Consider the following 24,888-nt stretch of genomic DNA (forward strand, 5'->3'; position numbering starts at 1 on the left):
GTCCATGCAGTGTTCTGGGCACACTTAAGGTAGGCCAGGCTAAGCAAGGAGGTTTAGTAGGTTCTGTGCTTTAAATGCACTTGTGACTGCCAATATTTTCAACTTGGGATGGATTTATCAGGACACAGCCCCATCATAAGTCAAAAAATCATCTACACTAAGGAGAACCTAGCTGGGAAACTACGTGGGTAGGCAGGGGAAGAAGGGCCTGAAAAGTCGTCCTAGAACTCCAACTGAAGAGCCCTCCCTGGCCAGACTGAGGGTAGGAGAGAGGCTTATTAGACCAGGAGGGACACAAGAGCAAAGGTCACAGAAGAACTAGTGAAGTGGGAGCTGAGCAGTCACAAAACCAGAGAGTTTCAGCTGCGAGGGAGGCGGGACCACCGCTGGGCCTCCTGGACCATGGTACAGTGCTGAGCCTGCCCCGACAGTTCTGGGAACTGGACTGGGGACATGGTCCGCTAGAAGATGAGAGCATAAGCCAGTGATGGCGGGGACAGCAAGGTAGGTAGGAAGTCTTTACAGGAGGGGCCTGCGGGAGGACCGGCCTGAGCAGTGAGGAGCAAGGAGGGGGAAGGCACAACAGTTTGTGGCTTCCATGATATGGGAGGTGGGGCCAAGGGATTAGACCAGGAAAAACATATGTAGGGGCACTGGGATCCATGGGTGGCAGCTAGAAGGTTCTGGAAATTTGGGGTAGGGAGAGGCTGGAGGCACAGATATACTCTGGAGTCTTACTGGCACATAGTGGGTAGTCCCCTGAGGTGTCCGGGCATCACCCAAAGAGGGAATGGAGAGTACAAGGAACAGAGGTGGCACAGAAGGAAGTGGCCGGGCCCAAGGCGGCTGCAGTAGGGAGAAAATGACACTGATCCAGCTGATAAAGAAGAACCAGTACAGGCCACAGAAGATGGTACAGAGGGCCTTTGAGATGGCCACTGGAACTTCAGAGGACATGGCAGCACGTGAGGAAGCAGACAAGGACAGAGAACCAGCCCCCAAGTCTTCCCTGTGCAGGACTGGCCACTGATGATAACAAGCAGGGGGAGTCACTCAACTGCCACCTCTCATTCCCAGCCCTGGGGGCATACTGCAAGTCACCAGCAGAGCCTAGATACAAATGCTGGCATCCTAGCCTGACCGTGATGAGCAAACCAGCATCTCTGAGCTCAAGGCCTGGTCCTGCAGAGGGAGATGGGAGGAGAGCCTGGACCTGGGGCAGCAGGAACTTCAGGGGCCAACGTCTGGGGAGGGGGAAGGAGAAGGGAGAATTCTTGGGAGCCAGTGACTATGAGGGACAGTGGCTGGTGGGGTGGAAAGACAGAAGACACTGGGTCCTCCTGCTGGGTTCCGAAAGAGTTGGGAAGATGAGGATCCAGAGAGGCAGGTGGCTGGGAGAAGAAAGAAGAAAGAAGGAAGTCAGGCAGGGACAGACACAAGTGACTCAAGGAGAAGGATCCTGAGCTGACCTGCCGCTCCTGGGCTGCTGCCTGACCCCAGGAGCTGTGGGATGCATTTTTCATTTTGTGCCAAAAGGCACTGAAGGTATGGAGAAAACACTATTTTATGTGTCCCTTCCCTTCTGTTGGACCGTCTTTTGGAACTAAGGCTCCAGCCCGTCGCCTGTGGTCTCCCATTCCAAAGGATATTTGAGGAAGTGGGTTCCCAGGCTTGTAATTGCTAGATGGGATGCCCCCCTGCAAACAGAGGCAAGGTCAGGGTTTGCCACCCTACCCCACCCCACCCCACCCCACCTTCTGACCCTCTCTGTGTGGGCTTTCAGCGGGCCACCCGTGGTTTGGGCCCTTCCTGCCTCTGCGAGTGAGAGCTGCTTCCTTCTCAGGGCCCACATCAGCCCCCGTTTTCTGCCTTCACCACGTGAACAAAACCCAGAACTCATAAATCACCTGCTCCTACCTTTCCTGTAGCATTTACCATTTCTGCTTTTCTGGTTGTTAATTTTATAGTCCCTGGGCAATCGAGTGACCTCATTCTCTACTATAAAATATGTCTCCACTTGGATTCCTCAACAAGGCCAAGCTGGGAACACCCTCCCAGTGGAATCCCCAACTTACTCCTTCCACTGAGTTCCAACTCACAGTGGCCAGGGCTGCAAGAAGATGCCCTTGGGCTGCTTCTGCTTTTCGAAAAACACCACCGAGATCAAAGAGATGTCAGATGTTCTGCTCTCCTAAGGAAACTCACTAGGAGGACCAGGCCGCAGGGATTCAAGCTTCCACCAAGTGCCTTTTAAGTGATGGCATCTGTCAAAGCTTTTCTCAGGTTGAAGGACATGAGCAAAATGATTAAGTTTGATCTTCACGAAGATATATCAGTATATTTTAGATAAAATGCATAGCTGCCAATTTTTGCTTTCAAATACTTAGTGAAAGAGGCAAAGGGGAAAACATGTTACTGGTGAGACAAATAAAAGCTCTGGATTCTAAGTCTCAGGCAAGTCAGTTAGGTTTTCTAGGCCCCTCCATTTCCTCATCTAAAAAAAATAATCTAAAAAACTCTAAAACTGCAAGACCTGCAAACAGGTAGGTCATAACAGGGTCAAGATAAAGAAATCCCTTAAAAAAGATCCGGGGACAGGACAAGGAAAGTTTTGTGGCAAGAATAAAGAGCAGTGATTCTTCTAGGAGATAAATAACTAATCACCTACTTTGTCAAATTACTGTTTGAACATAAAATAAGGGCCTCCATATGGAATTTGGTCCTTGGCTCTTCCAATTTCTAAAGTCAATACTATCCGGGAAGATGCCCGCATCATTCCACACTCAAAAAAGAGTTCCTCTTAGCTAATTATTTTGTAGAATTTCTTCTAGATATGCTCAGCTTACCAGCACTGAAGGCTTTCACGGGACTACCTCATATATTCGCTGCTCACTCATCCTAAGAAAAATACAACCCAGGGTTGACGGAAGCAGACTTCCTTTCCTGATCTTAGATAAAAATACCTCAAGAGAGGAAATCTCCCTTGGCCATTACCAAGTCCGCCTTTGGGGAGTCAGATAAGGTCTGAATTGGACCAGCACAATGTGTGGGGATACATCCTTGAGCAGAAAGGAGGAACTTTCTCATTTCCAGTGGGTTTTTCCTGATGGTCCAGGACAGCTCTGGGGTAAATATGTCGATTTCCGTGTTTGGAGTTCTGGAAAGCACTTATTGAAATGTGCACTAGATAAGGCGCTGAGGGCTAGCCTCCAATAAACACCAGAACAAGGCCCTCACCCTGGAGAAGCTTAGGGTGGGGGTAGGACATTCCCTTCTTTCAACATTAACTTCCTTAACTTAAAGAACAACGAAGAACAAAGGAAAAGGGAACAGTTCACAGAGAACATGGCAAAGGTCAGCCACACTACTCACAGGGCGGCTTGACCTGGGAGCTGCTGCAAGGACAGAGGAGGGGCCTGGCCCCAAGCACATCCTCACCATCTGGGCTGCCGCCAACTCTATCCTGGCGGGCACCCCGCGGGGCACTGCAGTTAGCACCGTCCTGGGCCCAGGCAGAGGCAGAGGCAGGTGCAGGGCGTTCAAATGCTGATGGACTAATCCACCAACCCTTCCCTCCTATGGAAAATCTAAATTGCAAAATGCCAATCCCTGCAGACTGGGGAGGGGGAAACTTTAGAAAATAAAAAAGTGGTCACTCTAAACTTTTCTAATTCTATGGCATCAAATTCTAACGCTATCAAATGAAACATTACTAACTGAGGAACTGGATAATATTTACACATATACACGTATAGGGGTGTATACATATAAAAATGCATTTATACACACACCTATGGCAATGGGGCACTTGATAAATTTATTATGGCAAAATATATCTATCTTAACCATTTGCTAAGTGTGCAGTTGAGTGGCAATAAGTGCAGTCACAGTGATGTGTCACCATCGCTGTCATTCATTCCCACGACATTTCATCATCCCAATTAGTTGGGCATAGAAACACTATGCCCAACTCCTACTGTCCCTCTTACCCCTGGTTACCATTTGTCCCCATGAATTCAATTTCTCTTGGTACCTCATATAAATGGAATCATTTCGCTATTTGTTGTGTGTATCTCACTTATTTTAATTCAGTACAATGTCATCAAGGTTCATCCATGTGTATCATGTGTCAGAACTTTTTTCCTGTTGAAGGCTGAATAATATTCCACTGCACGTGTCTGTCATATTGCATTTTTCATTCATCCTGACAACTAGATCATTTATTTCCCTGAGGCATTATTTAAACCCCATCTTCAACTATGATCTACACTTCGGAACAGCCTCTCAGATTTTCTATGTCTGAAAAAAACGCTGGGAATGACACTTCACTTCAATGATAATTATGCTAATTTTCATCATAACAGGTGAATTTTACAGTACATTTTACTCCTCTAAAATTCCACTTTTAATGGACCTATCAGACCTTCCCTAGATCCCATACTGAGTAAATATTTTTCCTTCTGCTTCCACTTTCAAAACTGTCAACTCACAGCCACAGGGATGGCTTATACCAAAGGAAGTAAAAACAAAAGTACCAATAATTCTTTCAGAAAGGCATTTTATCTGAGGCAGTGGCTGGAGATAGGCGCTCTCGTGTTGATCACTGACTGCAGGCCAACTTGAATTTGCAGGAGGAAAACAGTTTACCTGTGGCTCTGGATAACAGAAGCAGCAAATCCCCTCTCTTCCTTCATTTCACAATACATGGAAACCTTCAGGGAGCCCCTTGACTTGCCTTGGTGTTATCTTGCCAAAGAGGAGGATCTGTTTTCTAGGTGCTAGAGAGAGATTTCCTGGAAGACACTGCATGCATTTTAGGGTCTGAATTGAACTTAAAGAACCGAGGGGCCTACATAGGAGTTGCATCTTTCCTTGGTCCTAGTGGAAATCAGGGAAGCCGGCATTCATGGGTGGGGTGGGGGTGGGGAGTACAATGTTCTCATAAAACACCAGGCTGAGAGTTTAACCAAGGGTCTTAAAAAAGGAGCACAAAAAGGAGGAGCCATGCTAGCAACTTATTCTCCAAGGGCCCAGGAAAAATAATATGTACACACACTGACAAAGCAAATGTATCCAAATGTTAACAATCAGTGTGCCCCAGTTCTCTGTACTTCATTTGCAACTTTTAAGTTTGAAATTGTCTCCAAACAGAAACTTTTGACAAAAGTAGTCAATCCAGCTTGGTAACTTAATTCAGCTAAGTCTAGAGGCTGGAAAAGCTGCTGCTTCTCCGAGTTTGGATGAGTATTTGAAGCAACAGGAATATCATGAAGCAGGTCTGGGCTTCGGTGCCAGACTGCTGGGATTCCAATCCAAGCAACGAGAGGCTTTGGGGGAAGTGAACTTGACCTCTCCAAGTCCATCGTGACATCTATAAATTGGGAGTAAACTAGTTCAGGATCATCTCTGAATAGTTCAGTTCATCATTTCTAAATCCTTTAAGGACTTTGCACTCCATAAACGTCCCCTGTTGTTACCAGTACTGCTGGGATGGCTGCACGTAACAGCAACAGAGGGCAGAGGGTAAATCCAGGTGAAGTACCAGGGAAAGCATCAGAGAAACAGCCTCTCTAGGATGCAGAAGGGGCAGGAAGGCAAGAGGAGAGGAAAGGGGGTGTGTGGAATGAACTGAAGTGATGGGGGAAATGACATCTGATAAATAAAATAATGCACATAGGAGCAAAGCGCAAAATTCTATGGCTTTATGCTACCGACACTCCTGGCCAGCTCAGCAGATTTCTTACAAAATTGTGTTCATGACTGCTGTTCCCTCCCACTTACTCAGTTTCCTTACATTTCATCAAGCAGGAGTTGATATGTAGGTATGAGAGTATGTTGAGCCCCCAATGTAAACACATGTGCATTCCAAAGAATTTGCAAAAATCAACAGACCACCAGTTCCCCTAACAAAAGCAAGATTCCCAAAGCAGGTGAGCATATCTACCCCTCCAGGTCTTGAGATGCCTATCGTAAAGAAAATTTGTGTCTTCACTCTCTGAAAGTAAGTTTTTTTTTTTTTTTATAAATAACACAAATACATGGTATTGCCAATTCTTATATGAAATATTGACAAGGTTGAGTTTCTTCTTTAGAGAGATGCTGCCTATGGGGGCAACTTCCAAGCTTTCATCTTCTAGATAGGAATGGGAAGCCTAGCTTTAGCCAGGCCAAGGCAAACTGGCTAAAATAGGCAAAGGAGTGCATCTCTTTTAAAGCTATTTTGTGTGGGGGGTGGGGAGGGAGTTACCAGGGATTGAACCCAGGAGCACTCAACGACTGAGCCACATGCCCCAGCCCTTTTTTATATTTTATTTAGAAACAGGGGCTCACTGAGTTACTTAGGACCTCACTAAGCTGCTGAGGCTGGCTGTGAACTGGTGATCCTCCTCTCCTGCCTCAGCCTCCCAAGCTGCAGGGATTACAGGCAGTGTCACCACGCCTGGCTATATCTCTATTCTTATCTTCACTGGATTTGAAGTGTGTGGGAAGGAGCATGGCACCCCAACATCCACTTCTTTGAGCAAAAGAGGTAGCGGGTTCTTGGAAGCCCCAGGAGAGATGGGACACCAGTCACTTTCCTGAAAACTTCCCACTGCCACTTTTACTATTCAGGTTGCTTGCTGGTTTCTGAACCAGCTGTTAGGACTTTTTGACCATCACCAAGAGCCAAGGATTTGTCCCTCTGCCAGGGCCCTGGAATACTAATACTCAACAACTTCTCTCGGGGGTGCCCCACAACCAGAACTAAGCCATGAGATGCCAACGTCTCCCTGCCAGGGACCCGCCTTTTCATTGGGAAGAGTCCATGCACCTTCCCAAAACTCATTAGGTGACACCTCTATCAAATCTGGACATTAACCAGCCCCCATGTCCTTGAAATAAAGGTGAAGATGACCCCTACCCTTCATTCATCCAAAAACAAACTCAAGACCTGCTCTGTGCTGGGCCCCAGATGGCAGTGAACAAGGCAAGGCCTCCCTAACCCCCATTGCATGGGGTTTATATTTAGCTGGGGGGGGGGGCATAAACCAATAATAACACAATTATAGAATGAAAATGTGATAAGTGTCAAGGAATCAGCTGCAGAGTCAGAGCCAACGGGACTTACCCATTCTGGGAATCCAAGAGGACTGCAAGGACCACTCAGGAGCTTGAGCCTGAGGTACACAGGAGGCTAGGGAGAAGGGCTATGCCCTTGGCAATGAACCCTGAGCAGAAGCTGGACACCTTTAGGTGAGATCAAAGGACAAGGCAGGTGTTGTGTGCCAGGTGAAAACCAGCAAGCCTGAGAGGACACGATTAATTCCTGGGCAGACTCTGAAAGCTTGTAGTCAGGGTGGGTGACAATCACAATACGTCCTTATAAAATATCACCTCTAGAAGGGCCTTCTCTTCCCCTCCCCCACCCCACCGGTGCACACTTCTGGAAACCTCTGTGCTATCCCAGGGTACTGCAATTGTCTGTTTTCCTGTCTGGACTAACCGAAACTCCTATCTATCTTTCTTAGTGTGACAGAAAGAGAACTGAGAATTGCACCCTCGTCTGACCTTAAAGGATCAAGAGGCCACGAGCCTGGCACTGTGACAAAGTCCAGTAATTGTGACACCCTAGACCAGTGGTTCTCAAACTTCAGCCCAGAGTAGACTCCTGGGCAGGGCAGGGGGGGTGGGGGGGGGCTTGTTAAAGGAGATTGCTGGGGCTTGCTCCCAGCCATGCGGCTGGTCAGGGCAGGGGGGTTCTCTACCAGGGGCCAGGAACTGCAGGACACTGCTGGTCCAGGTCCCAGTTGAAGAATGGGTGACCCCCTGCCCTTCAAGGCAGTCAGCTAGCAGAAGAAACCCAAACCCAGGGCACTTGTGCAGCAAGAAAGTGCACCAGAATCTGTATCTTGGAACTCAAAAGCAAACCTGCAAAAACAGATTTTCTTGAGTGAGCGAATCTGCCTGGCTTTTACACCTAGAAATCGGCCTCGCGCTGGGTCCCCCTGACGAGCCTTGGCAGCCAGTCGGGCACAGATTTCTCGATTCCCCAAGCTTTCAAAGTGGGAAATGTTGCAGAATGCACCAGTCACAGCTACAGGACTCCAGAATAGTGACACTGGGTGGCAAAGACAACTTCTGCAGCACATCAGACTGCAATCTGCTGCACCCGAGCCGATCCTGACGGCCCAGTGCCCACATCCACAAACCACGTTTCTCCACAGGGGCCTCTGAACCCTCACAGCAGGTGAAAAACAGTAGAGAGCACAGGCATGACCTGGCACAGGCCGTGATCTTGCACAGGGTCCTGTCAAATACCAAGCATTTCTTGGTGCGTGGGCAGATACCAGTTCACCAATTTCCTAAATTGCTAATCAGATAATTGCTGCAATAGTTAATTCTGAAGCCATTCTACATTTGAACAAAAAAAATAGAAAATAATTAGACCCAAACAATCACATTGGTTTAAAAGCACACTAATGGACAAAATTGGTTTATTCAAATTTGTTTCAACATTCATCAGAACGCTTGCTGGTCAATTTGCTTAATGACTGCTCACTTTTCTCTTAATTTTTCTGGGGTGACATTCACTTAGAGCAATACATTAAGCCTGCTTCCCTTTTGCAAGGAATTCTTAATGAGCAGCCCCGTGCGCAAAATGATCTCTTCTCAATCTCTTTGTAGAAAACAAGAGGAAACATTTGAAAATGATCTTTTTGTGTTTTCCAGAATTTTTCAAAAGAGTTTCCAATATGTCCATTGAGAAAGTTTCACTCCTTCCTTATATGGTTTTAGAATAATGACCATCCCTAAAAGGTAGGGAGAGGGATGTTAAAATTATAACTTTTCAGTTAGGTAATTAAAATTAGTGAGCAACTGGAAAAAAGAAACACTCACGTTGGAGGAAGGAAATTTAATATTTTTGGAAATCTAAATTAATAATATGTCAAGCCCTGATACTATTTTTTTCCCAATGACTATAATTAGAGATATGCAAATTTTTCACTGGGGGGGAAAAAAAGCTGAAAGGAAAATACACCTAATTAAGTAATGATGTTGTCTTTCTTAGATGGCATTAAAAGAATACATGTGGTTTAATGCTTTCAAAACCCAAAACAACACTACCTCCTTCAGATCTTAAAGAATCTTATACCAAACAAATAATGGCAAAAGGGTGTCACTTCTTATAAATTTTGCTCAGAAACAACAGCTTAGCAATGAGCTTCCTGGTGCTTGCATGATTTCAACCTTATGTTTGCATAAACAGTAAGCTTAGAAAGCCAATGTCAGGAACATGTTCATTTCCATACTAATCAGTTTCCAGATAGTTTACAACCGCTAACTTTTGTCACTGCAACAAATTTTTAATAATTTTGAAAGGAAATCATTTTTTAAAGCAGCTACCAGGGAACTTAATATTTCCCTTTGGTCTAGCTTTGGTAGACCCAGAGGTTAAAACTACTTTGGTTCAAAAGTCAATAGGACTCTGGGAAGATGGGAGCAACTGCAGGGATGGAAGCACACTTGTTGAATCTCCTCAACCATAAAAATGGGCAAATAGAGCACAATCAAAAATGACAGAAAACATCTATAACAACAGGAAGTCATACGGTATCCCAGGAACCCTTGTGCATGAGGTAGAAACAAATTACCTGCAGCTACAAGGATTACCATCAGCTACTTCCTGGAAAGCTCGGAGAACCTTCTGAGAATGCCCACAGAGACTGGGAGAGGCCGTTGCAATCTTATTAGGGAGCACAGAGGGCATTGGGGTGCATTTCTGTCCAATGTGCTGGAATATTCTGCAATGGGGAAGGTCTGGGCCCTCTAAATTAATAACCCAGGACAGAGCCCCTCCCTGAGCAGAAATGCAAGGGATGGAATCTAAGAAAAGTGCAGAGGGTGGGTGGGTCTGGCTGGGTGGAAAGTGGGGGTGGGGACAAAAGATAGCAAGATCATAGGATTAAGAAGCAGAGTCCATATTTGCTGCTTCATGAAAATAATATCAGTGGATCACCCTGATGTTAGAAAAACCACACTAACCCAACCCTGCCAAAAAGTACAAGAAAACTCAGTGGAAAAAAAAAAAAACAGAAAAGAATTACAGTTAAATTCCAAATATCTATTTTAAGAAAAATTACAGGGCTGAATGAGATCCCTGATAGGAATAATACGATAGTGCTAGGAAGGATGCAAAAGGAAACTACAACTTAATAGTTCAAAATGGGCCAAATGAAATTATGCAAATCAAAGAGACTATAAAAACATAGCAACTCTCAGAATTTTTAAAACTCAAAAAGGAGTTGGCTGGAGAAAAAATGGACATTTCCAAAGGGAGACAAAAGAATTAAGAATCAGAAGTAAAATAATCTCAGAAAGGAAGGATAAAGAGAACATAGGAACAAACAAAAATGCATAGTGCCTTAAATGGTCTACAAGATGGGAAAGATTCTTTTTTTTTTTTAATTATAAAGGGACTAAAAGAATTTAAGAGAAAGTGACGGATATAGAAGACAGGCAAAGAAGACCTAACATACACATAATGGGAGTTCCTAAGCCAACAGAAGGAAGTTCCTAAGGGACAGAGGGAACAGCCTATGCTACTTAAGAAATATCTTTAGCGTGGAAGAAGAAGAAAGGAAAGAACACTTGAGATTTCATATCAAAGCAGCGTATCATGGGGGCAGAGAGATCAACACAGAACTGCCAACACTATAAAACTGCTCGACTTCAAGGAAAAAAGGTAAAAGGAGTCTTTTGGAGTATCCAGGCACCCATGCCAAGTCAAATGTCCAGGGAAAAAAATCTGATTAGCATGAGACTATGAAGACACTTTACAACAAAAGATATTAGAGTGAAATATTAAAGATAACTCAGCAAAGACAAGATGGGCCATGGATTTTTTTTTTTTTTAATCATACTCCCACCTGTAAGTATAAAAGCTACAGCAGGCAGCTGTGATCCTGTAATGCAGGAAACACTTCCCATGGTGCCTCCTGAGGCATGTGCTACAGGAAGACTTCAGAAAGGAAGGGCAGACAGGGCTGGTGGCCAGCATTAAGTGCAGACTGACCTGAGAACTAAGACTACATGGAGCATGCGCCAACACAGCCGTTTTGGTAGGGCCGCCAGAAAAATGAGAAAACGGCCAGTTCTGAAAACAGCTGTTCACCTATTCATAGATTAAAGCTGGAATGGAGGAGGATATTTCTTGAAATCCTCTGCTCAGGGGAGAAAAGATCAGGCCACTGACTCATTTAAATGTTACAGCTGAAAGCCAACAGAAAACAGTCCTGCAAGAATGGGTCACAGTGCTGTATAAAGGTATAAGTATAAAGGAAAAAACAAAACCCACAAAATATAGAAGAAAAATACAAAATTTTGCAAATGTCCAAAGGTATTTGAGAGAGTCAGAATGAACGAATAGAAGAACATATCACCTATCCAAGACTCTTGTTTAAAAAAAAAAAATGATCAAACCTCTAGATCAACAATTTACAGGAAATGTGGGGAATGGAACATGTTAATTACCACAGGAATGCCATCAGCATAATTCAGACTGAAAAACCACAGAGAACAGAGAACACACCCAAGCCTACAGATAAGCAATGGCACAAGGGCATATCAACCAATTGCAATGCATGCATCTTTCTTGGTTTCTTTTATTAATATATTTGTTTACACTTTCATATTTATTTTTCCATAAGGGAAATGTGTACCCTGGATCCTTGATGACAGAGTAGAATTACAGTGATTTGGAAGAACGTGATGCTGACAGCATCATTACGTTTAGAAAAGGGAGTCTGTGTCTTAGAGCTACATGCTGAAAACAGTGACAGATGACGTGGAGCAAGGTAGGATGGAGGGTAGAGGCAAAGCAGAAAGGCTGCCTTGTCGGCAGTGCTGAAGCTGCGTTGTGGCCGTGATGCTCCCATAATAAAAACACATAAAAAAAAAAAAAAAAGCCAGGTGGGGTGGCACAAGCTTGTAATCCCAGCAGCTCTGGAGGCTGAGGCAGGAGGATCGGGAGTTCAAAACCAGCCTCAGCAAAAGTGAGGCACTAAGCCACTCAGTGAGACCCTGCCTCCAAATGAAATACAAAATAGGGCTGGGGATGTGGCTAAATGGTCGAGTGCCCTTAAGTTTAATCCCGGGCACATACCACCAAAATAAAAACTGATTTTATAAAAGTTAATGAAGTTCAGTTCCTCCATGTTGAAACACAATGGCTGATAACAGGTTTTCAAATTACTCAGAGAGTAGCTTAGAAATCATAGGCTCAGGATGGGGCTGTAGCTCAGTGGTAGAGCACTTGTCTAGCATTTATCAGGCACTGGATTCGATTCTCACTGCATAAAATAAATAAAATGAAGGTCCATGACAACTAAATATATATATATATGAAATCATAGGCTCCCTACTGCTTCTTAAAACTTGTTTACCCTTACCTACTCAACTGGTAGCAAATTTTAACATCATCTATTTAAATACAAGCCCTGAAATCCTTACCCAAAACAACAGGTACTGACCAGTATAATGATTACACTAGATGAAAGGGACTGTCAAACCTGAAGCAAGTACAGGACTTCATTAATTACTTAAGTACCCATCTGTGCATCTCGGAAGCTGGTAGCTTCATCACAATTTTTAAATGACACCTCTTCTACACTCTCAACCAAAAAAAAACTGTGGTCATTGGGGATGCCATCTTGCCCTAACTCAAGCTGCTATCACTTTCTGTCCCTAGACAACCTCTATCTTGGATTCCTTCCGAAGTCTTGGAACTAACACCACCAGAGCAGCAATAGTCTGTTCCAGTGTCCCAGAACTGATTAGAAAAAACTTCCAGTCCCGAGCCCTTCCTCACTGCCAGTTCTTACCCTGGGAGTCCATCTTTTTAAAGTCCATCTTTTTAAAGTCCATCTTTTTAAAGCTTACCACTTCAGGGGCCTCTGAAAGGCCATCCTAAGGCTAAGATGCAAAACTCAGATGCTCTAATGTCCCTTCTAATGTCCCCTTTTTAGCGGGCACCTCACCCAGACCAGGGACAGCAATGGGAGAGTTGAAACTCAGTGCAGGTAGGACTGATGGTGGCTAAAGGGGGCTTTGTCAAAAGTGAGGCGTCAGGAGCAGCCCTCAGCAGGGTACCTCTTGAAACCAGTTCCTTCACTTTAAGAAGATAAAAGAACATCCAGTCCAGACCCCTGAAGCATCTCTTAGCTGTCAAGGAACATTCAGGTACCTTCTGGAAAAATGGAAAAAGTTTCCAAACCTCAGACTCACAACACACCTTGGCACACTGAGGCTCCAGGGAGGATATTCCTGCTGCGTTCCATCACCAGGAAGACCTGTGATCAAAACGTGCCCTGAAGTCACTAAGGCTGGAGTGGTGCAAGGCTGGGACATCTGTCAATCAACGCTCAGCCTTCCCAGGGAGGGCAGGGCTGGTGGCACTGGTGTCAAGAACTCAGAAAGCTCCCACTTCTAGGCCCTCCCAGTCTCCCTTCACCCCCCAAATCAAATCACCCCTTTTTCTGCTCTCCTGGCTGCCCTGTCTGGACTTCCTTCTCCTCCCCCACCAGCCAGCCCCTCAGCTATCTCCCTTCATGGACCACAGTATGGGAGCTGAAATAAACCTGAATTAAACTACTTTCTCTAAGAGACTCTCAACTTCTTCCCCTTCCACCCCCTTTTCTTTCTGTGCTCTTGGATCTAAAGTCTTGGGGAAAAAAAAAAAAAAAAGAAAAACACAAATTCACTAAAGCATAAGCCCCAGGAGGATCCAGCCAAATGGGCTGTCTCCCCACCCAGTGCATTTCAATAATTATGTATGAATAAACCTATGGGTTCCTCACAGGGTCAGCTTAGAGACACCACAGAATGACGCTGTCTTCGGGTGGCACCTGCTCTTGCAGGTGTCCTGTCCTGTGCTGTGTGGACAGAGAAGCCTGCTAGTCTGCATCCGCTCCCACGGCCAGCCTCCCTCTTTGAAAGGTAGTGGGATGATCATTTTAAATAATATCCCCCTGAAAATTCTAGAATGTAAATTAGGCAACACATTCAGATCTACCAAAAAAAAAAAAAAAAGCCTCACAAACCCTTCTACATATGTTAGATTTATTTTTTTAAAAAATGGGGTGGAGGAGTTCTCTTTTATTAAAGTGAAGCTTTTGAATCAGCTAAAAACTCATCTACTATTTCCCCCATAGTAGATAGACTTTACTAAAACAAACAGAAAAACATTTGAGTATCTCCATTTGACATTCTCGTTGGCTATCTTAATAACCTAATTTTAGATTTAAAATTAATTTAACAATGACAAAAAAGAAATTTGGAAAAACCAGTCCAAGCAGTGTTTTGCCAGCCAACTAAATATCACCCATTTCTTAAATTGAAACTCTTTCCAAGGTATATCAGCCGTTAAGGGGGAAATCTACATTGTGAAAATTAGGACGGAAATGCATTTAAAATATCTTACAAGCTAAAAATTGTATTGCTTTAAAAGTGCCCATATTGCCTTTATTCCAACTAAAATTCTCAAGATTTTTTTTTTTTAACAGTCTCATTTTCTTTTCAAACATACACTGGTCACACACAGTAACAGCCAGCACCACCAGCTACCTGCCACACCCCTAAAATCTCCAGTAAATACTATTTTCAGAAGCCAGTATCTACAACGGATTCCTTTCTATATATACTTCCTTCCAATAAAGAGACACATTCACTTTGGAAGTTCTTTGTGATGACATCCTTTGTTCTCAGCTCTGTCAAGCAATTCCTGTGCTTAAGAGTATCCAGGGGCTAATATATGCAAATTATTGGAAGTCCCAGTTTGTTTAGGAATTTTTTTTTAACATCCTTTGAAATAACGTGAGTCACCAGGGGCAACCCCAAATGAAGCTGGATCTTTCCTCTCACTAAATAACTTAAAGACAAAATGTAAAGGAATCAGGGTGTCTCCTATTTTGTATTTCCATCTCCCCCACCCCCATTTGGTCAAGAACAAGGCATTCCCAGACAACGGTCATCCATGACTCTCTTCCTTAAGGGACAGAACTCTGCCCAACACAAACAGGCATCTCCTCCTCCAAACACTGTCTATTCTGGGGAGGGCCACCACCAGGACCCCACCACCGCCCCCAATGCAGGATGGCCTGGGGAATCAGGAACAAAATTGCAAAGTGCCCCAGCCCACACAGGACCCTTATCAAGGTTTGGGGGCCTTCCTGTCACTGTGCTTGAACAAAAGAATTGACATAAATAAAGCTTTTAAAGCCTGCTACATACTGCATTTATCATTTTATTAAAGATTTAAAAATCTATTAATAAAACAAAGAATCAGAGGTGATCTATCACCACAATCCTATATCAGGACCAGAAATCTTTCTAATCTTGGCTGGGGCTGGGGACAGAAGGTAGGAAAGAAGAGGAGCATAATTAGCCCTGGACTCAAAAACTCAGAACATCTTCATACAGAATCTGCATTGTACATGCAACAGACGTAATTACGGGCAGAAGTGAGATGCAGGCTTTTCCATTTTTTAAAGTCATTTCTCTGAATAAGCATCTACTCCACCAGATTACATTTATGAAAATCTCATCACATAATGGCACTGCAGGAAATACCTCAATTACTGAAAAATAAAAATCCAGGTGCTCTAAAAATCCCATCTCACCTGGTGTCACAGTCTCTCCAGAAAGTCCTTCTATGGGGGCCTTCCTGCTAACTCTCACCCTCTGTCTTTGCTCATCCCCTTGCCCCAATCCCCTTCCACTCTTCAAGATTTCTCTCAGGTCCCATCACCTCCTTTGAATCAGCCATTCCACCCAAGGAGGGATGCCTGCGTCCTCCTGTGCCATGGTAATGAACAGGACCAGACTGTTAGCTCAATTTTATTACCAATGGCTCACATTAGCAACTACCAAGCATTGATCCTCCCATAGACCCTAGGCCATCTCACACAAGGCCATGTGTTTTGATGAGACAGGTAAAATGTCACCAACCAGAGGCTGCTGAATTGCCATTTCCTTTCTACCATCTTCCCCCACTGATCCAATGCATGTCATGGAACCATGACCACGGGGAAAGGACAGATGGGAAGGAAGTGAGAGTGGTGGGTAAACCACTCAGGGAATGACCCACCCCTGAGCAATCAAGGGAAAAGAGGCACTTGGCTCATCCCCATCCTCTTCATCCTTACAGACTGTCCCACCTGACACAGCGGTGTATACACCATTCTCTAAACAATCGCCCATGGATTCCTGTAGACCTCAAACTTCCTTTGACTTGTCTTTGACACTCAGTTTAAGCTATCGCAGTGCACAATTTATTCTGTGGTTAGGTCCCCCACCCCAAAAGATCAATAACCTATTTTTAGGCTGTAGGTTCTATATTGGCTGTTTTCAATATAGCCAAAAATTGTTGAGAGTCAACACAGCATTTATGAGCCAAGGGAATGGGGAAAGAAAAACTGCTGGTTCTCATTTCCAAATTATTTGGAAAGGATTTCAGACAGGTCCTTGAAAGGTCATCAAACCAATTGAGTTGGGCAGGACCTCAAGGTTTCAAAATGACAATTATTTGGCTTTCCTCCTATCTCCAGTGAAGACCCTATAACCAGCTCTAGTAATGCAACAAAGTCAATTCCAGCCCTTCCGATTAAAGAATTTTTTCCTGGGGGTGGGGGTGGGGGTGGGGATTTCCTTCTGGGACACCTTTCTTGCCTCTGCCCCACTCTTCCGTCACACACTAGAACTATTTGAAGACTGTCATTCACTAACCCTTCCCACACCTTATCTTCTCCGGTCTTATTAAATTCCATTTCTTTAAGTTGTCTCCAAAAGACCTATTTCCCAAAGCTTCTATCAACTCTATGTCCTTCTTGACACCCAAATATCCATGTTATTTTCTAAGAAAAAAACACCTTTCCAAAAAAAGGTCTCATGCAAAGAAAAACATTCAAGATGGCCTTCCCGCCATGCATTTTTCTTCCACGAAGATGATTCTTATCGTCATAGGACTGGTATACATTAAGGCATAATTATTTATAATCCCCAGATCCCACACCCAGGCCTCCATGCCTTCCACCAGACACAGTCTGCAGAGCCTGACTGACATCCTTCTACCCAGGTCCCCACCAACACAAAGTGATCAGCCTTCATGTTAGCCATCCTAAAGGAGGCCCCTCCAGAACTTTCCCTTAGATACCCGTATGCCAAGGCTCATAGCAGCACTCCTCACAATCACCAATAGGGGGAACTAACCTGTGTACCCATCGTTGGATGAACAGAGAGGCAAAAGGTGGTATGTACATACAGTGGAATCCTACTCAGCCTTTAAAAAGAAGGAAATTCCGACCTCACATCCCAGATGATTCTGGAGGACCTTGACAAGCTCACACCATAAACCAGTTAGAAAAACTTCTGAGAAATACTGCACAATTTCTCTTCTACTAGGTAACTAGGAGAGCCGAATTCAGAGACGGACATTAGTAGCTGGGAGCACGTGGGGAAGAAGGAGCTGTTCTTTAACGGATACAGAGTTGCAATCTTGCAAGACAAGGTGTTCTGGAGATGGGGTGCACCACTATGCCAAGGTACTCCAGGCTTCACAACTCTGAGCTTGAAAATGGTTAAAAGATAAAATTTGGGGTTGTGTGCATTTTTACCAAAATTTTTAAAATTTCAAAGAAGAAAAAGAATCTTCCTTAGTCGAGACTGCCCACAGCAAGGGAATGTCCCAAGCTTGGGGATAGGACTTGGCATTGCATGTCCCAGACTGTGACACCGGCTATAGAATGTGCTGAACTGGACAGAACCGTAGAGCAGAAGGCCCTAGTGACCCTGCTCCTGGGTCACGCTGGCATGAACTTCAAAGCCTTCATAATCTGGACCAAATTCAACACTAAATATCCCCCACGCCACTGCTCCTATAGGCCAATCAGGGTCGACCTTCCCAGCTTCTTCCCCTCCAATTCCTGAACCCCAGCCATCTCACCAACTCAAAGGTCTGACAAGTTTCCAGGAGGACTTTAATGTGACTTGCTCTATGTTTCGGTGGCTTTTTCCAATTGAAGCTTCAACTATGGACACTCCTTCCTTTAAGGTGCAGAAATTCATCTCAAATATTATCTCCCACATGGACACTTGTACTGAAGTGTGGTCTCTATTAACACCTGCCAAGACTTGAGCACCTCTCTTTTAAAATCCCATCCAAAGCCCTTCCCATCTATGCCACCAAGTCGCTGTGTATCTGCGCCCCCCCCCCCCAACTCTAGCCCATACCTGTGGTCCCTGGAAAGACCCAAGCTCAGGATTGATAAAGTTTCCTTAAGCTGGATTCAAAATGTTTAATGAGCATTTATTATGTTCAAAACGCAGCTCCATTGCTGAAGAGCAGGAGAGCCATTAAAGCACTATCTCCTGGGCACCCCTGGGTGCCTGAGCCAATTCAGCTCAGTCTCTGCACTCCTGGGAGAGCAGCCGAGGACAAGCACCTTACTCTCCTAATGTCTTCAAAGCCACTTTACATAAGGGAACAAGGTTGAGAACCCTAGACGAGCTACCCATCTGGAGAAAATGGTATTTCCAGATTCACCCTCCCCCAAATCTTATCCCCACACTCTCTATCCCCTTTGGTGGAAAGTTGGCTAAAAATAAAAAGTTAGTGCACAGTTATCACTAAACCCTGAACTTCCGAAAAGCGAGGTATAAGTTTCATAGTAACACCAAAAACAAACAAACAAAACACCCTCCATAATCTGATTTAACATTTCCAAACGTTTTCTAAGAGACAAAGCCGAAAGAGGAACCTAAGAACATCAGCCTCACAGTGGATTCTACCCACTTCCTCTGCCAGGAGCTCCAAGCCTACAGCCTGTCACCTGCAGAATCTCATTGAGTCCCCCGCAGGAGCAGGATGCAGCCGTCCCATTTCACAGCTGAGAAAATGAAGCCTAAGCAGGGAGCGGGTGTTAAGCATCAGGTCCTAGATTACACAGCTGGCGGGGGCCAGAAGTGAGATGGAAAAACCCAGGCGGTCGATTTCAGAAACCAAGCTCTTCACTCTGATGCCACGCGCCCCGAATAATACAATTTAGCCTAGATCTTAGAATTTTGCAAAACTGTTGAAAACCTGGCTGTCAAGGTATGCATCCGAAGATACCTAAGGAAAGTTCGTCAAGACCGAAATGCAAGTCTGAAGGGTAAAGCCTAAGATGAATGGGAAAATTATCAGGTGCGGATGATTTTGTTGGTGAAATCTTCTGAGATGTGTGGGGAATTTTTCCTGGAGGGAGAGAGGGAGTCTAAGATCTGTTCAATCTCTAAGACCAGGAACTGCCAACTATTAACATGTAAAAATGTAAAACTCAACTGTTATATCAAAATTCAAAGTTTATTTCCTTTTAAAAGATGTCAGGTTAGTAGTTATTTGCACCAATATAGAAGGATCCATAAAGGGAAATAATCAAATTCTATCCACTAGAGGAATTCATTCATTCATTAGATGTATCTCCCATTCCAGGCCCCTTTATAAGAATCCTTCTTATCTTTAGGGCAGCCATATTAAGAGTAGGCATTATTGCCATCTTAGATAAAAAAAAAAAAAAAAAAAAAAATTCCTTCTTTACAGATAATAATTATGGCTAACATATATTTAGTAGGTACTACGAGCCACCAATCTCAAAGCTTTATATGTAGCAACACGTTTACTGGCACAGAGAGGTTAAGTAATTCGTCCAAAGTCCACACAGCAATTAAGTGGTCAAACTAGCATAAAACAATGAAGTTCAGAAAGGTTAAGCAACTTGCTCCGAGGCTCCAGCCCTGAGCCGCCAGACTAGTGCAAGACCAGCTACCCATGCTACTTCCTCCACTGGCACCTGCCTGGTCCTGCTTACATTCACCAGGACCCAGTGCAAAATGCCCAAGGGCTGGCAGTAGAGAGCAACAGAGTCTAAAGCAACCCCAAAAGTATAGGTCTTACTCTAAGGAGCCACTCTTCAATTGGCAAGAAGACAGAGAATTGGAAACCACAATAAAAATTCTCTAGATTGGTAAATATTGTCTCAATGTTGGTTTTGTCTTTTGTTTTTGTACTGGGTATTGAACCAGCGGCGTTTTACTACCGAGCTACATCTCAGTTCTTTTTATTTCGAGTCAGAGTCTAAGTTGCTGAGGCTGGCCTCAAACTTCCGATCCTCCTGTCTTAGCCTCCTAAATTGCTGGAATTACAGGAAGGTACCCCCGCACCTGGCTGTCTCAATGTTTTCTTTTAAAAGCATCCTGTGAGCTAAACAAATAAGCCCACAGGCTGTTGGCTTAAAACTGCTCTTTACCCAGTGGAGTCCTTAAGTCAAAAAAAAATGATCATGTCCCAAAATGTCAGAAATCAGAGCTGCTGGTCCAGGCTTACTACAAGTCCTCTCTACTTTCAACAAAGATTTGCAATGGATTTGCTTTCAATTCAAACTTTTGCCTCTGTTAATTCCCTTCCAAGTCCCTCCTCACTCTGGGTTTGCAGCCGTGAAAATATCTATTCGAGTTACTGAAACTGCATATGAAATTTAGCATACTTGGATTCCTGCAAATGTCTTTTAATCCCACTTTTGAAAAGTTACCACACATGAATGCAGCAAAATAAAGCACTTCCCACATCCTCGCCTGCCAACTCTTCGACTAAATTCATTCTGCAAAAAAAAAAAAAAAAATTGCTGCTGCAGCACCGTCCACTACTTCTAAGGGGTCCAGCGCTGCGGTCCAGCTCTGAGAATTCCGCTCAGGACACCATGGCTCATTTGCCTCATTTCCTCCTGTCCTTCTTTAATCAGCTGGAGGAGACTGGAGGAAATGAGTCAAAATCCTAAGGGTAACTTCTACCGGCTGTCAACAACAGCAGCAAAATTCATCACCACAACAACATCTGTACATGGATGTGCTACAAGGAAAGCCCAGAAAATACCTGGCACGTTCTTGGTGAGAACTTCTGGGAGAAGAAAGGCAATGAGTGGTAAATTGTCATTTTATCTCATCGTGCTCCTTGGGGGTAAACAACAGTGGTATCAGCCATTATTGGGGGCTTTCTCTTTCACAAGTATGCACGAGTAGAGGATGCTAAAGGCATTTTTATTTTGGGAGTGGAGAGGATGGACTTCAACTGACTTAATCGTTTGAGAGAGAGCCTATTTTCCATTCTGAGGGACCCTAACTGAAATGGAACAGTTAACACTGTTAACTCAAACCACAGGGTCAAACACCTCTCCTGCTGGGAACTATAAATGAATCCTCCCAGAGTAAATATTTCCCTTAAAATGAGAACACTGTAACTCAAATGCTACACCACAGGTAATCCCAGGCTTTCTTCATCAGAACTGGTCATCCTGTCCTCCCAGAACCTTAGCAACACCTGGTACATAGTAAGCACTCATTAAACATGTTGGCATGAATCTTAGTTTACAACAGATTCTGGCGAGCCATGTAAATGGATACGTAGTCAGGCATATGGAGCTGATCTCACGCTCCTCCACTGATGGATTATTTTAGGCAAACCGACTTATCCTCAGTCAGTTTCTCCAGTTGTAAAATGGTACGGGCAGAAATGGTACTACCTCCTGGGCTTGAGCGGACGGGAAACAGCAGGCTTTTTGCCAAGCTGTCTGCACAGGGCATGGGGCACAGTTTCCAATCACAGAGCAATAACTAGGTACAATGCACGTGTAATGTGACATTTAAAGCACATCAGAAAGCATGTTGCAAAAGCACAGCATCAATGATTTATAAAGTTAAGGGGAAAAGGGGTGTGTGGATGGATGGGAAAAGACAAAAACCGGGAGAAGCAAATTGTCTGGGTCCCTTTACAAAATGAGATCATGGCTAGCAGGAAAATAATCCAGAATGCCTTATGCCCAGGTGTGAGGCTGACTCCAGCTCACACCTGCAGGAACAAGAGAGGTCTGATTCACTAGTGCCTGCAGGTTCATCCTGTTGGGCACTGAGAGCTGTAAACTCCATGGGGCGGGGGTGGGGGAACATTACAAGAACAATGTAGGAGAGCTTGTGGGATTTGAATGCAGGCAACATAAACCACAGTTCCCTGCTTAGCCAGGGACAGAGCAGTAGGATGCCTCAAAAGGGCTGAAAGGTCCCGGTGATCAGGAGAGGCAGGAATTTCACAGAAGCAGGAAGTGATCAGGGAACCAGTTGAGAAAGAATGCCAAACCTACAATCCTAACAGTGAGGAGCATTCTGGACAGGAAGCCTCGCAGGAGCACTCCAGAGGATACTGAACTCCCCAGAATGTAAATGACCTGCCCAAGGGCACAGGAGCAGTGAATGGCAGAGAAAAGGAGACCAGAACTGGAGGAGCAGAGCAAGCTTGGGAGCTACACCATGCTGCTCCCCAGGAGACACACCTTAAAATTCCCTTTGCCAGGGTGGCCCAAGCCTGTAATCCCAATGGCTCCGGAGGCTGAAGCAGGAGGATCCCGAGTTCAAAGCCAGCCTCAGCAACTTAATGAGGCCCTAAGAAACTTAGAGAGACCTTGTCTCAAAATCTAAATTTAAAAAAGAGCTGGAAATGTGGCTCAGTGGTTTAAAAAAAAAAAAAATCCCTTTGCTAAAAAGCTGTCAGAGTAGGCTATGTGGAGCCTAAGGAAGAAAACCAAAGATTTATTTAGTGTTTTAAAAGGTAATGATCTTATTAGTATGATTTTTTTCTGGTGTCCACTACCACTAGGGTCTAGTTCACAAACCTTTAATGAAATTATAAAGGACAAAGCAAAAAAAAAAAAAAAATAGAACCTAGAGGCTCATTTTAAGGTAAGCAATCAAATCCACCAAAGAATCCACACACTCACTGGTGACCCCTGGTGATCCTTCCTAAGGCGCAGGGGTCCAGGTGCAAGGCCTCTCTTCTCCCACAGGGAAGCCCTCTGCTCGCCCACGGAGAGCGGGGCGGGAAGCTGGGAGACTCAGCGAGAAACAGATCAGTGTTCTACTCGCGACAGCTCATTGCGATAGGGCTTGATTCCAGCGTAAACTCACTTCCTATCCTTTAACATCATCGGGGTGACATTAAACGTTTACTTTATTTTATTTTTGTTTTAAAATGACCTGGCAGATAACAGGGCTTCAGGGACTACTAGTCAAGCAACCCGCACACGCGCGTGCACCAGCGACACCTGGAGAAATGGGAAGGGAGGCAGGAATCTGAGAGGCTGCCGGAGCCTGCAGATCCTCCTCCACCTTCAGATCCAAGTTCCCGCGCGGATATAACTGGATTTTCCTAACAGCTTGAAGAACCAAGTGAAATATGCAGGAAGTTCCACTCCATCTCCCACCCACCCCCACCCCACCTCAGGCAGCCCTGGGTACAGCAATCACGTGGGAGGGGGTGTCGTGAATCTCAGAATTGCTTAAGAAAACGGGCACCTGCTTTTACTGTGCGCGATCAACGGGACGAAGGGCTTCCAGAGCCTGGTCAGGTCAGTAACGCGCTCTGGCTGGGCGTGCGAGAGACCTGGGGTCTGAGACTCCAGAGTCCCAGCGCGCTGTGCCTGCCTCCCCGGAGAAGCAGTCGCCCAGCTCTGCCTGCAGCCGCTCCTCGGCGCGTGGCAGAAACAAAACGACACCGCTGCAGAAAGGGACGAGCCTCCAGAACAGGGTTTATAAAAGCAAAAAGTCTGCAACCTAGCGGCTGCTTGCCACACGCCCAGCCCAAGTTGTCCCATTCGCCGCCACCTCCAAGCTCGCGGGTCCCGCCCCAGAGCAGCGCGCTGCGCTTCCCTGGTAAATTTATAGCCGGGCGCCTGGGAAGCGCCGCTGCCTGCGACTCGTCTCCACGGTGGCGCCGCGCGTAGCAGGGGCAGCAGCGGGTCAGTCCCCTGCTCTGTGCACAAAGAGCGCCCGCGGTTAGAAATCAGCAACCGCACAGCAAAGAAAGGGCTCTCCAACTTTGCCCTTGGTGCGCTGGAGGAGCTGCGGGCCGGTCCTGCGGTGCGCTGGTCAAACACACGCAACTTTTAACAAAAGGAAGCTGCGGCCGCGCCTTGCGAGGCAAGATAACGCGCTCCGTGCGACCCGTGAACCGCCCGCCTCAGCCACCCGCGCACCGTCGGCACAAAAGCAAACCCAAACTCGTCCGCAGCCTGCAGCCTAGCTCACGCCTAAACCCCTCTGTTGCTCCCATTCGCGTGAGACCCCCGGCTCAGCGCCCGACAACCAGCAGCGGCAGCTGGGGGCTCCTCGCCCAGGTGAGCGAGGTAAGACGCAGGAGAGTCCAGGGTCCGCCTAGAATCTTCCTGGAGACCAGAACGCACGGGTACTGAAAGGCCGGCAGCCACCTCTCTAGATGCACCCCAGCGTGTTCAATCCCTCCGAGACACAGGCTGCGCCGGGGGGTCGCGGCCCGAAGGTCCCCGTGCTCTCCCACCTGTCTGGACGTGGAGCAGGAGGAGCAGGACGCTGAGAAAATCCCAGGCGCCGCGAGCGCCTCTCATCGCGGTGGTTGCGCTGGGATCGGAGCTCCGTTCCACGTTCCAGCTCTAGCCCAAGTGCACCGAGCGCGGCAAAGCCGAGCCCCCAGAGCCGCGAGCGCGGAGCAGCAGCCCCTCCTCCAGCGCCCTCCCCCTGCGCGCCGGCCACGCCCCTCCTCGGCTCCCCTCCTCGGCCTCCCCTCCCTCCCCGCCTGGGTCTTGCTCCCTCCTGGCGGCGTCTGGCCCCTGCTCTTTTGACGTGCTAATCCCGAAGGGCTGTGCCCTCCAGGACAGGGAGGGCCCGCGCGGGTGCGACCCCCAGGCTTCTGCATCTCTCCACCTATCCTCCCTGGTGAAGTGGTTAGCCCGCCCGAGGTGGCTCCTGTCAAGGGCGGTGCTGCCCGCGCGCTTTGTGAAGCCCGGCACCACGCGCGCA

General features: G+C 45.9%; 1 protein-coding gene across 4 annotated transcripts in view; it reads right to left on the reverse strand.

The window, feature by feature from the left end:
- Kit (KIT proto-oncogene, receptor tyrosine kinase) overlaps positions 1-24,511 on the reverse strand; it is a 75,116-nt gene extending 50,605 nt beyond the window's left edge. For all 4 annotated transcript variants that reach the window (XM_026385661.2, XM_026385653.1, XM_077803261.1 and 1 more), the window contains exon 1: positions 24,410-24,511. In XM_026385661.2, the coding sequence (XP_026241446.1) occupies positions 24,410-24,476 (67 nt within the window). In that variant the 5' untranslated portion in view covers positions 24,477-24,511. The remainder of the gene's footprint in view (positions 1-24,409) is intronic.
- Between the last annotated feature and the right edge of the window lie 377 nt (positions 24,512-24,888).

Source organism: Urocitellus parryii, chromosome 10, assembly GCF_045843805.1.
Source record: "Urocitellus parryii isolate mUroPar1 chromosome 10, mUroPar1.hap1, whole genome shotgun sequence".
Taxonomy (NCBI): domain Eukaryota; kingdom Metazoa; phylum Chordata; class Mammalia; order Rodentia; family Sciuridae; genus Urocitellus; species Urocitellus parryii.